The following is a 17,753-nucleotide window of genomic DNA, read 5'->3' on the forward strand; positions in this document are numbered from 1 at the left end:
TTCTTGTGCTTTGAATTGAAAGAGCATACAACAAGAAAGCCCTTTTTTGGCACAAGCCTTTCAAAACTTGAAAATGCTGATTTCTTAGATTATGCATAACTCATGAATTCTCAGTTCTCTGCCTCCATTTACCAAGAACCTGGACACTGGGAGGGGAAAAAATAACTTTTAAATTCCAAAGATTACTTTGTTAAAGTAACAGATTTAATTTCCTGGCAGTGCTGACACCAGAAGAGTCCTACTGGCAATGCATTGCATTTCCCCAAGACTGCCATTATCTTTTTTTTTTCCTTTCAGAAGGTGAATCATTTTCTGTAAATCAATCAAAGCTCTTTGCAGCAGTCAGTGTACCTGAAAGACATTTTAAAGCAGGGGTGTCAAACTCACAGTGTCACCTTGTGGTCACGTGACATATCATGACTTCCCCCCCTTCGCTAAACTGGGGGTGGGCGTGGCCAGAGGATGACACCTCTGGCCCACAGGCTGTGAGTTTGACACCCCCTAACTCCCTGTTTTAAAGCCTCAGTTAAACAAGGTTTTTTTATGTGTGGGTATCCAAATTTCTACCCTTTATCATTTAATCACCCAATTTAATTAAGATCAGTTAATCAACAATTTAAGGCATTGCAGAGAGTGGGGGTATTATTTTAGAATGAGTTTTGGGTTAAGAGCCGAGGTGGCGCAGTGGTTAAATGCAGCACTGCAGGCTACTGCTAGATCAGCAGTTCAGCGGTTCAAATCTCACCGGCTCAGGGTTGACTCAGCCTTCCATCCTTCCGAGGTGGGTGAAATGAGGACCCAGACTGTGGGGGTGATATGCTGACTCTCTGTAAACCGCTTAGAGAGGCCTGAAAGCCCTATGAAGCGGTATATAAGTCTACTGCTATATTAAAGGTAATCTGGGAAAAAGCCACCAAATGTTCTTTCAGAAACACCATTTATTTACAATTTTCCTTTCAGTTAGTTTTACCAAATGGCTGTTTTCATTACAATGCTTTTGGGTTGTTGTTTTTTTAAAAAAAGCAGAAGTTATTTTTAGAAAAAGAAAAGTTTCATATTTTCAGTGCAAAATTATCAATAAATTCCAATATCAAATAGGATCATGGGACATTGCAACCGAATGCTCATTGAGCGTTTGAGTGTCTGATCATCTAGTCTAGGATAAGAGGTTTTTTTGTCTTTATTACCAATAGTTATACAGCAAACGTGTTTTGCCTGAAGTCTGGTAACATGACCTTCAAGGCCAGGAATATTTTACAAATGAAGGGCCCATCCAGATGTGAAACATCTGTCATACATCCAGTGCCATCTTTATACATGCACATTTCATTGTTTTGAAAGGATTTTGCTGTGGGCTGAAGCACATATAGGGAATGGCTGTCAAATTTATGAATGCATCACATACATAAATACATACAATCAGCCACAAACATACAATCAGCCACATAATAAAAGAAATATGGTTTTATTGATTCAAATGGGGAAATTTACAAGAATTCACATGCAATGGAAAAATATTTGATTTCCTTTTCGGTAATCCATCACCCAAATAGGGAGATTTGTCCAAAGTGACTTTCTTTAGCACACAGTCAAGAAATATATACTGTGTGTATTTTTACATGGACCTGTACAATTCTGCAGTTGTATAAAATGTTTCAATTGTATACTATATGTCCTTTTTATTTTATGCAAGTCAAGTTAGCATTGTCTAATCCTTGAAGATTTCTTAACATTTTCCAAAGTGGTTTGTCATTGCCTCTATTCTAAGAGAGAGTGACTGGACCAAAATTACCTAGCTGACTTCCATGTCTAAGACAAAGCTAGAACTCACAATCTCCTGGTGCATAAACTTCTACATCAAATTAACTCTGGTTTACCTCTAATGAAATGTTATTAGAGGATGGATTTACCTGTCATTTCATGGCCTGAGACAGTAAAGGAGACGGTATTGAGCCTAAAAGGAAAAGAGAGATGGTGCACTTGAACAGTGCCATAGATTTGTGTCCCAAAGAAATGAAACATGTAGAGAATCTGCTTGTACATAGGACTGGCCAGCATAACGTGTATTAGACAAAGATTATGCCTGAGTGAATTCCAGAATTGTATTTCAGGTCTTAAGAAATTCTAGACTGAAGACAGTCTAGAAGAGTCATAAGGGAAATGCTTGTGGACATCACTTTGTACCAGGAATCTAGAGTAGCTATAGTGAGTTTAGAGTAGTTGATAGAGGAAATTGAAATTGAAATTGAAAATTGAAATTTAATGAATTTGTATGCCGCCCAATCCCGAAGGACTCCGGGCGGCTTACAAAATACAACTCTAAAAAAAGATAAAAATTAAAAATAGGGGAAAGGGAACAGATTAAAAAGAAACACGACATGCACTCAATGTAGGCGGGGCTGGACCTCGTTCATGAGGTCAACAGCCCCAGGCCTGCCGGAATAGCCAGGTTTTAGTGGCCTTTCGGAAGGCCGGGAGAGTGGGAAGGGTCTGGATCTCTGGGGGTAGATCGTTCCATAGGGTTGAAGCTGCTACAGATAAGGCCCTTCCCCCAGGAGTCGCCAGCCGGCATTGTCCGGTTGACAGCACCCGGAGAAGGCCCATCCTGTGAGATCTTATCGGCCATTGGGAATAAATATAATAAATGAAAACATTTGCAAACTGTGTCTATGGAGATTCGCAGTCATCCAGGGCAATGTTGTCCCAAAAGTGGTTTTTTCAAGAGGCAACTGGACTTTCTTGTTTTTCTTTGAAGACATTTCAATTCTCATCCAAGAAGCTTCTTCAGCTCTGAAAGTCTCCAGTTGCCTCTTGAAAAAAGCACCTTTGGGATTTGCAAACTATTGTACACTCTGAGTTTAAAGTTTTTAAAAACCTTCCAATAGGAAGAAGATCTTTATCAATATTTTTTAAAAAAACAGTTTGTCTAAAGCAGTGGTCTTCAACCTTGGCAACTTTAAGACGTGTGGACTTCAACTCTCAGAGTTCCTCTGAGAGTTGAAGTCCACAGGTCTTAAAGTTGCCAAGGTTGGAGACCACTGGTCTAAAGGACAATATTTGTGGAATACAGAAACAGACGCACACACATTTGTGGGTCAGGCTGGTTATTTTGGCAGTCCCTGGAACATTCCAGATGGCTCATTAGCCTCAGGATGGACAAGTCAAAGTCTTTCAGAATAATTTAGAAAAATGTCAAAAAAAAAAAGAAACAAGAAGCCTGTCATTTTTTTATTAGAATTAACTACAGCATGCCCTGGACAGAGATTTCACCTTGGATCAGAAGAATTAATACAGAATTATATGAATTGTGTAATATATCGGGTTAAAGATACGCCTTCTTCTCGGGGGACCCATTTGCCAACGATATATTACAAATCTGAATGTGAGGCATTCTTCAACCTTTTTCCCCCACAAGATACATGGAAAAGAAAGAGATGACCTTGTACAAAATCCATGGATATCTCAATGATCTAAGTTTTATGCAGAATTCCAGCACAACATTCTAAAGTTAGGCTTGGTGGGATTTTTTGTTCTTGTTTTGGTCTTCTAGAAACTTGGCAGAGAGATTCAACCAATATTCAGGAGCATGGAAACCATTTGTTCATGCTGAGGAAAAACATATTAATGAAATACAATTTTAATAATTAAGGACAGGTAATCCTCAACTTACGACTACAACTGAACCACGAGTGGGTTCCTGCCAGTTCTAACCTCTTCTATAGAAGAGGTTCCACAAATCTACAGTGCCGCTTAGAACCGGTTCCAGCTCCCTCCCCCCCGCCCGCCCGTATATCATCAAGATGAAGAGCGAGAGGAGGAATTCTGGGAGTTGAAGTCCACAAGTCTTAAAGCTGTCAAGTTTGAACACCCCTGGTTTTTTTTTCTAAAGGGTTAGGGGTGCAAGGGTCTGGTAACTTTACAACTTTTAAGACTTGCGTGCTTCAAATGCCAGAGTTTCTGAGCCAACATTTTGGTTGCTAAGCAAGAGCGTTGTTAAGTGAGTTTCACCACATTTTACAAGTTGGCCATGCCCACCCAGTCACATAACTCCCAAGCCACTCCCACTCAGTCACATGGCTGGCAAACCACACCCACCCGGTCACATGGCCGGCAAGCCACTCCCACAAAGCAGGCCACACCTACAGAAGAGGTTCTATAAAATTTTGAAACCCACCACTGAACTGAACCCAACTTTTGTTAAGTTAAACATTTGTTAAGTGAATGTTGACCCGTTCTACCACTTTTCTTGCTCCCCGTTGTTAGGTGGATCACTGCAGTTGTTAAGTTAGTAACACGGTTGTTAAGGAGATCCAGCTCCCCCATTGACTATGCTTGTCAGAAGGTCGCAAAAGGTGGTCACATGACTCTGAGACACTGCAGCCATCATAAGTATGAGTCAGGATGCTAAAATGGTCATAAGTGTGAGAAATCACTTTCTTCAGTGCCATTGCAACTTTCAATGGTTACTAAATGAACCACGGTTATGCCATGATCTGAGGTGGCGCAGTGGTTAGAGTGCAGCACTGCAGGCTACTTCAGCTGACTGCTAGTTCTGCAGTTCGGCTGTTCAAATCTCACCGGCTCAAGGTTGACTCAGCCTTCCATCCTTCCGAGGTGGGTAAAATGAGGACCCGGATTGTTGTTGGGGGCAATATGCTGACTCTGTAAACCACTTAGAGAGGGCTAAAAGCCTTATGAAGCGGTATATAAGTTCTAACTGCTATTGCTATTGCTATGATCATAATCTTTTTTTATTTTTATTTTTTATTCAGATGTCAAGAACCTAGAGAACTTCCAGCTGGTAGAAGGTGTTCAGGAGCAAGTCAATGCTGCTTTGCTGGACTACACCATGTGCAACTATCCACAGCAGACAGACAAGTTTGGGCAGCTTCTCCTGCGACTCCCAGAAATCCGGGCAATCAGCATGCAGGCTGAAGAGTACCTTTACTATAAGCACCTAAATGGGGATGTGCCATGTAATAACCTTCTCATTGAGATGCTGCATGCAAAGAGAGCATAAATTACAGCCTTTGAGATAGTTTCTGCTTTCCCGACAAGAAAAATACTCTAAAAGTTCTCCGAGTGACGCCAGTTGAAATAACTTGGTTTGAAGAAACTTTTGCGAAAACACAAAAAAATAATGTTATAATAATCAAATACTAATAGTAAATAAGTGATGTATCAGGGTATTTGCATTGCCAACTGTGAATGAACCGTCTCCCCAGAGGAACTTGTACAGGACGTTAATCACTCGAATAAAAGGAGATTTATAAGCGGAAATTTATACCACCATCAATATCAATAAAGGCAAAAAAAAAATGGAAAGGAAAGAACAATGCTTATACATTTAAAAAAAAAACTTTGCCAGTTACCACTATGAATAAATTTAGGAGCGAGTTTTATCTGTGTTATTCAGCTAACAGATCAAAGGGATCTGCATGCACTACACCCCTTCACTGGTTAGCAGGACTGAAAACATCTCTAAAGAATGCAACACTGCAGTTTCTCTGTGTCGTCTTTCCAAAGACTGAATTCTTATTTCTCCTTCCAAAAGGAATCTGCATATCTACATTATATTCCAAAATCTGGAGCGAACCACACGCTCACACGTGCACACGCATACAGAATAGTGTCACAAGCAAGCAAATCAATACAGCCTGGATTTTCATCTGTCTGTGAGTCCAACCTGAAGATAACGAACATGAGCAAAAATTATGATGATGAGAAACTAATTTTATTCATAAAGATTAGCGTGACATTCTTAATGTTTTCTATGGTTGCTTTTGTCATTGGGTTCATGTTGTTCAGCCAGGCAGTATCTCTCCTCTACCACGGGCCAAATTTTGGGAGAAATCTGCTCCAAAACAATTGATGATGGCCTTTAATTCCAGGATCAAATTAAACATTACTGGAATCACTTCTCAAAGCTTTTAGTAGCAGATCAGCTTGTGGCTACTATTTAACCTCAGCCTAAGATAAAACATCAAGCAGTAGCATCTCTTTATTTGTCACACTTAAATCCATTCTGGATTTGGAAAGAATGCAGATTAATGAATTCAATTAATATCCCACTGTCTGTCTTCACTGTGATTTCTTTCTTTTCCCACATATCTCTCAGTTGGGGGTTCTTCATGAACCATCTGCACATGGAGTTCAAGAGTAGGATACATAACTTTGGAATAACTATTGTAGGCCTAGCATCCTGGTTTTCCTACTTGGCCTACAGAGCAAAGGATTAAAGGTGACTAGATAACCACACCAGACAGTAGGCTGAATTCACTGTCTAACTAATTAAATCAGTTATCGGAGCTGGGGGGGAGGAGAGGACGAATGGCAGATAAAGGCACTTTCAGATTTAAGGAAACCATCTTCAGGTTGTTTTCCTGGGACTCTTATTTTAGTAGGCCCTTGGCTCAAAGCTAAACTCATGACAGTGGAAGTGGACTTATGTGGGATGAATAGGAAACGTTATGAGAAATTTAAAATACCCAGAACATTCTGAGACAAGTTGATTGAGGATGCTAGGTACAGAAGCTAATCATGGGCTTCTGAACTGGCCCAACCAATGTTGGGTTTTAACATGCTTTTGTCAGGATTTGGTCCTAACAACTATCCATTTATGACCGGACTATAAACTCACCACTTCATTCTGCTTTGATTGCCTGTCCATATCTCTACATCTCTTTTTTTAATCTCAAATTCTTCATGTACTTTTGAAAGGCCCAGAACTTCCCTTATGCAAGGAGGCAGAATACACCAAGTAATATTCTCTTGTCCTCAAAGGTGCTTGTTTCTTTGAAAGGCAACTGGACTGTGTTTTCCTTGAGGAAGAAGAAGAAAATGCTTTGCTTCTTCTCCAAAATGTTTTCTTCCTCCTCCTCAAGGGAAAAAAAACCAGCTCAGTTGCCTTTTGAAGAAAAAACAATACCTTTGAAACAACTATGACCTGGATGAATGAGAATCTCCACAGAAAACTTGTCTGTTTCATCTTATCCATTCATAAAACCCAGTTCTTCAGCTTTATCTTACTTTGGGGTCAAATAGTTTTGAAAGTAATAAGTTAGTTCCTATTGATACAAATAAGTCAACTGGTGAAATCCAGCAGTTGGTCCTTATTAGTGATAGTTTGAAAAAATCTGCATCCCTTTTGTACATCCTTTGGAGCCAAAAACACATTTTAAGAACAAGAATTAAAGCAAAAAATAACCTTTGGTGTGCTAAATGAAGAGGGATACTGCCAAATCTACGTCAAGCCAAAGTCCGCTGCAGAACAAATATCAGAGGAGGACAAAGAATTCTATCCAAAATGAAGTTATCAGTATTATGCAATTTGCCACCGTAATGAAAGCTTTGCCTTATTTCAGAATTTTGGAATGGTAACTGTACAAACGTGGATTGAATATGCTTAGGATAGAAGTATTAATACTTTACAGTTCTGAAGAAAACAAAGTTTATTGTGTTTACATTCGTGAGGTCCTGGGGGGGAGGGGGGGGAAACCCATGATAATATTGCAAAACCATGGTTTCCTTAACGTTGCTTTCTAGATTGGTAACTAGCTTTACCAGTACTTAATTACTGTATGTCGTGAGACACTAAAATCAAAAGGAGAATCTCATGTATGTGTTAATTACTTTATTTTTCTGTTTGGGTTATTGGCTGTACAATCATTTGTAGAAATTGTATCAAACTTTTGATCCACAAGCCTTGTTTATTCGTCCATTCGTTTTCACGAAGGTTACTGGCTTTTAAATAGTTTTATTTATATTGTATAACACCATTTTCATTGTAGACAATTGTGATGCTAATTTATTGTTCCTCGGTTTCATCTTTATATAAAAATATAGGCAGAATAAAGAAACCAAATATATATGTTTATTACAGCATGTCTTCAACTCACAGTTCATAGTTCAGGGACGTTTCAAGGGACTTTTCAGTTTAAAATCAGGTTTTTGATTAAATGTTTATACATTTTCATAATCGTAAATGTTGTTTATTTAAAATCTATTGTAAATTTTGTGATTAGCACTTCCCTTTGTTTTACGTGAACAGAGAAAGGTGCATTCCTATCTGGACATTTTTTTGTATACCAAAGACAACACTTATGTCTGTAGTATTAGCATTCGACTACTTTAACACCATGTGAATTTGGTTGTTTTTAAATGCCAGACTTTTAATGGAGAGGGGACAGAAGAGACAGAGGATAAATCGTCTTTGCTTACATAAAAGGGTATTTCTTGGACTACAAATAACTACTCCTATCTTATTTCTGCAATTACCTGCTATTAATAACATGGATAATTCAGTCCTACTGGGAGGCAACATCAGTAGAAGTAGAAATCAAAGTAGCAGCCTAATAGTTAAGTCCCAGCTCACTCAATTCACTTTACAGATGTGAATGGGTACTCATGCAAATTTAGAAACTTATAATATGGTGAAAGGGGCTTCAAGATAAAATTGAGAACCCACTATTAAAAGAGAAAGCAAAGTCGGAAGTCTCACAAAGGAAGCCAAGCTATTGTCTGCATCCAACGTAGCTCTTAGTATCTAGGCCCACGGTATATTAAATAAACTTTATTTAAACTTGGTACCGAAAAGTCAAATGTGTTCACCTTATCGAATGTTTTAAATATCTCCATCTTTGATGCCCTGCATATGTTAATATGGTTGAAATAGTATTGACAATTATTTTCTAATTTCTCTAGAACGAGTCTAGAATTCTTGTACATGCCATTATAGTGGGGATGTGAAGCTGAGAAATTTGATGAAGCCAAACTCTGGAATTCTCCCACGATTCTCCAGTGGCAACTACTAACAGCTCTATCTTAGGGAACTTATGTTGATAGTTCACTTTATATTTTCTATAAAAACAAGAATGTTGCTTTAAAAACTCAAATAATCATCTGTGGTATTTAAGGCTAATTGGAAAATTATTTAATTCAGGCTTTTCACATGGGTATCTTGTAAAATCCTTAACTTTTTTGTTGAAACTCCATGGCAGATGTCATTTTAAAGCTGAAAACCACTCACGGAGCACAATTTTCAGTAGGCACAACCAGATCATTCATGTGGATATTAAGAGCCAAGAATGATTATTGGACAAAGTCACATACAATCATCACGCACATTAGCCAACATCTGAGATTCCAGGAATTCATCTGATTGCCCAAGTTTGCAAAATAAATGTTAATTGTTAAACCATTTTGTAACACAAGACAGTTAACTTACAATTGCTTTATCGATTACATATTAGTAAAAGCAGACTAAAATGCAAAGGTTTTGGCTTTGGCTGGTTTCTTATTGTTGTTTCAGTGTTTGTAATCAGGCAACTGTAGTGCCTGAATATTTGTATTACCATTTTGTTCTGCAGCAACCTGGCATTTGAATCCATGCAACTCTTTAAACTGTGCAATTGGTTACTTGTTCTCTGAATGTATCTGTGAAGTTCATGTTGTCTCATGTCAATCCTTGCCAGGAATTTTCTCAACACTAATGGATTTTTATTTCCAGAATTTCAATAAATATTGATATGGCCATTCTGATTATTTTAAAATCGTTTTTCTGATGTCACTAAAACATGAATAATTATTACTATTTATACTACACTTGATCTTAGCCAAAAGGCCGAGAAGCGATATTCAAGAGTAGAAAACACACGGATGGCAAGATACATGGTAAAACATTCTCTCCAAAGCTTTAGGTGACGTCATTACAATAATATTATATATTGCAAAAGTCCCAGTAAACTCTGCCAATAAGGTGGTATGCAGATAGCCTGGAGATTAAGTCCCTAACATTTTTAATTAAAAAGATGGCAGAACTGACAAAAGTCCTGAGACAGAGTTCTGAGTTCACTACTGCTGGGCAGAGTAGCAACACATTTGAGTAAGTAGGCCAATGCTCTGGGGCTGATTTATTGTAAAGCAGTTGAAGGAGGAGAAGCTGGATTAGAGTTCTCGGAAGGAGAAATGTGTTGCTGATTTGATTCCTGGCAATATCTTCCTGGTGCCTTTTGTATCAGACCATTGCAAGCTTTGATCAATCAAGCAATGCCAGTCATCAATTAGACATTTTAGATCGGAAGAGAAGTTCTTATTCCCTTGACTTTTGATTCTTGTCAGCAAAGCACAGTTGACCAAAACCAGGAAAGGAGCTGAGTATTGAAAGTCGGATGTATATGACTCAAGTAGTTCTAACTTACCTGGTTTTCTCACACTGATCAACGTGTTTGTTCTTAAACCATAAATAAATTTTGATTGATTGATATTGATCGACCTTAAAACATTGACTGCTTTTATGTGCAAGGATACTATCCTACTTATGGACCATTAAAGTCCAGATGTGAGGTGATAACTTACTTGTGTTGATTCCACGGCCCCTTATATTTTCTCTCTCTAGGAAATAAAATAAATTCATTGAAGGAAGAAAGATGTAATCGCTTTTATGCCATATTTTAATTGATTGAGCTAGGGGCCTTCCATCTGGTAACTTAGCCCTTGCCAGTAGTCACTAGAACAGAGACAATGAATCATTACTGTGTAGACCTTTTGGGGCAATAAGGACTTATAAATGCTACCAAAAAAAGTAATTTCCAATTCCAATTTCCAATTTCCAATCCAATTTCCAATTTCCAATTTCCAATTTCCAATTAATTGTTGGGGAAGAAATAGATTGCAACAATCCAACTTGGTAGTAATTAGCAATCATGGAATTGTATCAGCACATAGAGAGCTACACAATCCTCCTCGTCCAACGTTAAGCAGGGTAATAACAGAACTAGAACAACTGTAGCAAAAGAAAGAAAAGTTAGCACCCATAGTGATAGGCATTTCATTAGGGTGCAATTAGGGTGCTATCTCAAGTCATCTGAAGCACCATTTGAACATTATTGACAGTGACAAAATCACAATCAGTCCCATCAGTCAAATGCAAAAGGCAGCTTTGCTTGAAACAGCTACCGGTAACATCCTTTGATGATACCTAACAGCTGCTTATCCCAGGTCCTTGGGAAGGACTCAATAAGTGAATAAACATGCTAAATCCAGTCTAAACCTCTGAGTGACTGTGCAAGGAACCCTAATAATAACGTCGATACATTACAACAGCCTCAGTTCCTGGGAAGAATTCAGATGCATACGAAGACCAAAAAGAGATAAGGAATGGGGAACTCCCTACTCGCACTGATGATGGTTACCTAGTTTGCATAATGGAACATCTACAAGAAAACAGCCGAGCTCAAACAGAACCAAGGACTCCTCATTTCAACCCTGAGTTACAAATATTTTCCTCTATCAGAGATAAATATTGTGTCTGTGGATTATGCAGCTCACCTTTCATAATTGTCATGACTGTCATAAATTCTGGTTGCATTTTTATAGAAGATTTTTACATGAATAAAAGATAAAAATAAAAACATATACAAGGGATAGTTAAGAAAAACTGTGGAAGGTAATACGAAGAATATATATATATATATATCCTTTATTTATTTATCAGCACAAATAAAAAAACACAAATATAACAAAGGCAACAGTAAAAACATTGGGTTTCTGTCGTGATGGACTCTTGTGACGAGCCGATTGACAGATGATGGAAGCAGTTAGCTTCCTCCCATAATTGGGGCTTACCAGGGGTTGTAAAAATCTAATATGTATATGTGTGTGTGTATGTGTGTGTGTGTATATATATATATATATATATATATATATATGTGTGTGTGTGTGTGTGTGTGTGTGTGTGTGTGTGTGTGTGTGTGTTGTATTTGTGCTGATAAATAAATAAAGGGAGACTAGTATAGATCTATTTCAAGCTATTTAGCTCTCATCAGCTAGCCATACCCTTACTGGGATTTGAAGGGTATGGCTAGCTGATGAGAGCTAAATAGCTTGAAATAGATCTATACTAGTCTCCCTTTATTTATTTATCAGCACAAATACAACAAAATGTAACAAAAAGGCAACAGTAAAAATATTGGGTTTCTGCCTGGATGGTCTCTTGTGACGAGCCGAAGGACAGAGAATGGAAGTAGTGATTTTCCTCCCATATTTGGGCATACCGGGGGTTGTAAAAATCTGATAGATAGATAGATAGATAGATAGATAGATAGATAGATAGATAGATAGATAGATAGATAGATAGATAGATAGATGATAGATAGATAGATAGATGATAGATAGATAGATAGATAGATAGATAGATAGATAGATAGATAGATAGATAGATAGATAGATAGATAGATAGATAGTTATGGTAGTTATTTCTAATATTCTTTACCATAGCTATAAACCAATTTTATATTCCTCCTTCCTCTCGATGAGTACATCATGTTGTACACATATTAAACCTTTTTAATCAACAAATAAAAAAAAAATCACCATTTCATTTATTTTCCACTTTCAGCAAAAAGTGCATCAAAGTGTTCCAGCCTATGATAAAGTGTTCCAGTCTTTTATCCCTGATTGAACAAATCAACATTGCCGTTTTCCCAATTCCACCATCTTCCAAATCCATTCTTCCACTGTAGGTCCAAGTAAACTCTGGATTACAAATGAGACAGATTACACTATGTTTAAACGGAGGCTTCCCTTGCTGTTCTCTCCAAATTCCTGGCTCACAAGGACAATTACTGAACTCTTCTATGTAAGCAAACCATGCAGTTGGTATTTGTGAGACAGGCCTCTTTAATTTGTAACTTTTGGCAGATTAAGAAGTATGCCTTGGGAATCTTTCCTGGTAAGAAGAGATTGCTGCTTTAAAAAAAAACAAGGCAAAAATGCAAAAATCTGAATTAAGGGTAATTATCACTGTCTATGGACAATCTCTGGAGAAAATCTATTTGGTTTGGGATGTGGTGGCTCAGTGGCTAAGCGCTGAGCTTGTCGATTAGAAAGGTTAGCAGTTTGGTGGTTCGAATCCCTAGTGCCACATAACGGAGTGAGCTCCCGTTACTTTTCCCAGCTTCTGCCAACCTAGCAGTTCGAAAGCATGTAAAAAATGCAAGTAGAAAAATAGGAACCACCTTTGGTGGGAAGGTAACACCGTCCTGTTGTTCAGTTATGCTGGCCACATGGCCACAAAGACATCTTTACCAGCATTGGCTCTTCGGCTTTGAAACGGAGATGAACACTGCCCCCTAGAGTCGGGAATGACTAGCACATATTTGCAAGGAAAACCTTTACTTTTACCTTATGGACAATCTCTGTAGAAAATCTATGTGGTTACTAAATGTTGACACCAACCTGTTGCCATTTTAATCAATCAAATCAAAATCAATCCAACATCAATCAATGATTTGGTATGTTTACCAGAAAACAAAAACTAATGACACAAAGGTAGGAATCTATGCTATATTATACCATTTATAATTCAGATCTTTAAAAAATCTTGTATTTGAATTCAGACCTTTAAAAAATGCTGACTGTTCCGCTACTATGAGCCGAGGTGGCGCAGTGGTTAATTGCAGCACTGCAGGCTACTTCAGCTGACTGCAGTTCTGCAGTTCGGCTGTTCAAATCTCACCGGCTCAAGGTTGACTCAGCCTTCCATCCTTCCGAGGTGGGTGAAATGAGGACCCAGACTGTGGGGGCAATATGCTGACTCTGTAAACCACTTAGAGAGGGCTGAAAGCCCTATGAAGTGGTATAAAAGTCTAACTGCTACTAAACATCTTTAAAATGATTGCGAAGAGGTCCTCATGGTTGCACATGCATCCTGCAAAAAAAATTTAAAAAAATCCAGTCACTAAAAAAAAAAAAAACGTGTGGTGTCATTCCTACAACGTAAACCGAATTCTGGAGGGCAGCTGTCAAGGCAATTACATTGCATGAACTAATGGTCTAAAGCAATTTCCTATGTTCCTATTTTAGGAGTCTTTTCCTGCTACATCATGTGATGCTGTCAAAAAATCGGAACCAGAGGTCGCAGAGGCCAGAAATGAGTCACATTTTTTTACTAAGCCATTTCTACAGAACATTTCTAAAGACTCCGTGGACCACGTAACATGATCATTAAAAAAAATATATAGCCATGTTGTAATAATTCAGTATGCTTGCTCACAAACAGGGCTACAGTTCAAAGAATATTATATGATGCTGGGGTATTTGTAAAGCAAACTGCAGTGTGAATAATAATGTAATGTTGCTCATGACGCATAAGCGGCACATGAGCTAAGATTGTGTTATCTTCCACTACCCCAGGAATGGCCTTATGAAACACAGGCCATAGGTTAGGGACCATTAAACTGAACCATAATATAGTTTGTTTAGTTTGGACTTTGTATGGTTTATGAATCAGATCATAATGGTTTGTAAAGCCACAGTTTCTGAATTACCATATGGTGTATTTATTAAAGGTTGATTAAACAAATCATGCTTAATGCACAGTCTAATGCTTGGAATCAGATATTCACTTATCTGAGAAAGAACTCCTGGAAGGATTACTTTGGTGTGTGTGTGTGTGTGTTATACATGTCTAGGGATCCACTGTAAACATAACTCAGAAGGCTGTTCTCAGTTTTCCCTATAGGGCGTAGGGGGGAGCAAGAAATGGCTAGATAAATGAACAGTGGTAGCAATCTCAGAAGTTTCAAATAACCTGCTCGCAATAGGAATCCCTGACAGAGCCAGAGGCAATTCCTGTGTTTTCTAAATAATTGTCCAGAAAGCTTCCAGGTAGATGGATGAGGCTGGTGCCAGGAAATCCAACTTGCTATCTGAATCTAAACCTCCAGAAGCAGTTTATCCGCCAGCAATCAGAATCACCCCTCTGTTGGGTCTCTGAGCAGGAAACTTTCTGAATGGTCTTCTGATTGCAAGTTTTAAGATGTATCTCAAAATGTAGGTCGGACTAGGATAAGGAAATAAGAGGTGCAGGGCAAAAAAATCATATTTAATGTTGTCATTATTAAATATGTGTTGTGGCCAGGCAGGAGCCGTTGGAGCTGCCACCAGACTCCGACAGCGAGGGACCTTATGAGTTCGGCCCTGGAGGATATGGAGGATATGGACAAGGTTCCAACTCCGAGCAGGACGCAGAGAGACTGGTTGGCCACCAGGTGGCATCTGAGCCTTGGATCAGTGGGGAGGAGACAAGAGAGAGATCCAGAAACCACCTGTGAGTTGTTCCGGGATGCACACCGTCGAAGAGCTACTCGGCGTCAAGAACTACATAATTACAGGAGGTAATTACACTCAGCTGATGCTCATTAAGATCCTCTCCAGACTATAAAAGAGACTGCTTGTGCCACGCCCTTCTTGCAGAAGTCAACGTTAGGGACTAACGAGAAACAAACTTGGCAGGCTGGATTGCTGCCAGAGTTTGTTTGCATTGCTGCCAAGGTTTGTAGGACTTGCTGCCAGAGTGCTTATCTCTTTGTTGATTTGGCTTTCAGCCAACGAGAGTCTGGACTGATTAAAAAACATTCTCATTTACATTTGTCTCAGCTTTCGTTCCTGGACGGAGGAGGGGGGTCAGAACAAATATGTATATCAATTGTTTTTTTTTAACCTCAAAACTATATTCATAAATTCACTGGACTAAAGGAGAAAATGGTCCAAAAAAACAACCTATACCAATATCCCAGATTAAAAGGATTCATCCGGATGGCCTAAACTTTCCAATCATCTTATCGGTTATTCTGTTTTAACATTAACATGGAGAAAGGCAAAGAAAACTTACAAAATCATCAAGCATAACATTCAATACGTGCATTAACATTATACTTAATCTGATTCTCTTTTTATCTCCAGGAAGTACAAACAATTCAGCAAGCTATGTTATAACTGCGCTGAAATATTAAATACCGTACGTCCCTATGTTTTAAAGAGCTATATATTATGTCATAGTTATTCATCTGTATCAGGCATGATATGTTTTACTTGGCATATTCAACTTTGAGGAAGAAGACATTAGAATGATTAATTATTCCATTCAGACTTTTTTTTTTGCAGAATGAAGTTAGGAAATGAACGATGTTAGATGCTAGATCTAAATGTTTAAAAAGTCTCTTTACACCCATTGGGTGAAAATAAACATTCCAAAGGGGAATTCCTTTTTTCCTGAACATCTACCTAATAGCTGAACAGAAGGGTGCATAAACCAGGTTTGTTGAAACCTTGATCTAGTGAAATGCATATTCCTCCCAGTGGAGAGTCTAATTGACTCTAAAGGGTATGGGGTATTGAAAGGACAGATCGGGGGGGGGGGATTCTACCAGGTCAGACTGGTTCGGGTGAACCGGTAGCTCCGAAGATCAGCTGGGATCTAGCAAGTGGGCCCATCTGCCCGTCCCTGAGCTTCACCTACCTTTATCTTCTCTCAGTTGAGGGTTCTTCATGAACCATCTCCACATGGAGTTGAAGAGTAGGATACATAACTTTGGAATAACTATTGTAGGCCTAGCATCCTGGTTTTCCTACTTGGCCTACAGAGCAAAGGATTAAAGGTGACTACATAGTCATACTAGATAGTAGGCTGAATTCACTGTCTCAACTAATTAAATCAGTTATCGGAGCTGGGGGGGAGGGAGGACGAATGTCAGATAAAGGCACTTTCAGATTAAAGGAAACCATCTTCAGATTGTTTTCCTGGGACTCTTATTTTAGTAGGCCTTTCGCTCAAAGCTAAACTCATGACAGTGGGAAGTGGACTTATGTGGGATGAATAGGAGACGTTATGAGAAATTTAAAATACCCAGAACATTCTGAGACAAGTTGATTAAGGATGTTAGGTGCAGAAGCTAATCATGGGCTTCTGAGCTGGCCCAACCAATGTTGGGTTTTAACATGCTTTTGTCAGGATTTTGTCCTAACAGCTATCCATTTATGACCGGACTATAAACTCATCACTTCATTCTGCTTTGATTGCTGAGCCACGTGGCAGAGTGCATTGCCATGCCTCAGCTGTTTTCCTTCCCAAGCAGTAATCCAGAAGGTCAATCTTCTCTAAACTGCGTATACACATGCGAGTAAAGTAAGCCAACCGGTTGTTAAACAGGTAGGATCCCACCCCTGGTGCCGATACTCGACTTACGACACAACTGAGCCCAAAATTCCTGTTGCTAAATCAGACAGTTGCTCAGTGAATTTGGCCTCATATTACGGCCTTTCTGTCTACGCATTTGTTAAGTGAATCACTGCCGTTGTCAATTAGTAATATAGTTGTTAAGTGAATCTGGCTTCCCCATTCACTTTGCTTGTCACAAGGTTGCAAAAGGTGATGACATGACCCCCCCAGGACACTACAGCCATCATCAATATGAGTCAGTTGATAAAACATCTGGATTTTGCAGATGAACGTTGAGATGCTGCAACGGTTGTGTGAAAAATGGTCATAAGTCCTTTTTCCAGTGCCATTGTAATTTCAAACGGTCACTAAATGAACTGCTGTAAGTTAAGAACTTCCTATAGTAATGAAGTAGTGTTTAAGGCGTCGTGCTACAAACTGAGAGACCGTGAGTTCTAGTCCTGGTTTAGGCCCAAAACCAGCTGGGTCACCTTCCTCACTCAAAAAGGCAAATCTCGGCAAGAAAATTGCAGATTTGTCCAAATAGTGGCTGAGAAATGGGCATGATTAAATGGAAGATGTTTTTTTTTTAATGCAATAATGGTTCCATGTTAACAGAATAATCTAGAGCTGCCTTTCCAAATCTCCTTCAGATATATTAGACTGCAGCAACTTCCATCAACTCAGTCAACACAGTCATACTAGAAGGAAACAAATCAGAGATGTTTATCTTAGGTGAAGAGTCCTAGGACAG

General features: G+C 38.8%; 1 protein-coding gene and 1 pseudogene across 2 annotated transcripts in view; one reads left to right on the forward strand and one right to left on the reverse strand.

Annotated features, from left to right (window-relative positions):
• The window catches only part of NR5A2 (nuclear receptor subfamily 5 group A member 2), a 123,361-nt gene extending 117,596 nt beyond the window's left edge, over nt 1–5,765 (forward strand). For both annotated transcript variants that reach the window (XM_087719192.1, XM_087719191.1), the window contains exon 7: nt 4,773–5,765. In XM_087719192.1, coding sequence (XP_087575318.1) covers nt 4,773–5,020 — 248 coding nt within the window. In that variant the 3' untranslated portion in view covers nt 5,021–5,765. The remainder of the gene's footprint in view (nt 1–4,772) is intronic.
• A 3,784-nt stretch (nt 5,766–9,549) lies between these two features.
• Nucleotides 9,550–9,634, reverse strand: LOC148044515 (U2 spliceosomal RNA; annotated as a pseudogene).
• Nucleotides 9,635–17,753: the final 8,119 nt, after the last annotated feature.

This window comes from Thamnophis sirtalis, unplaced genomic scaffold (genome assembly GCF_051295495.1).
Source record: "Thamnophis sirtalis isolate CommonGarterSnake01/CBP01778 unplaced genomic scaffold, rThaSir2_p1.2 scaffold_7, whole genome shotgun sequence".
NCBI lineage: Eukaryota > Metazoa > Chordata > Lepidosauria > Squamata > Natricidae > Thamnophis > Thamnophis sirtalis.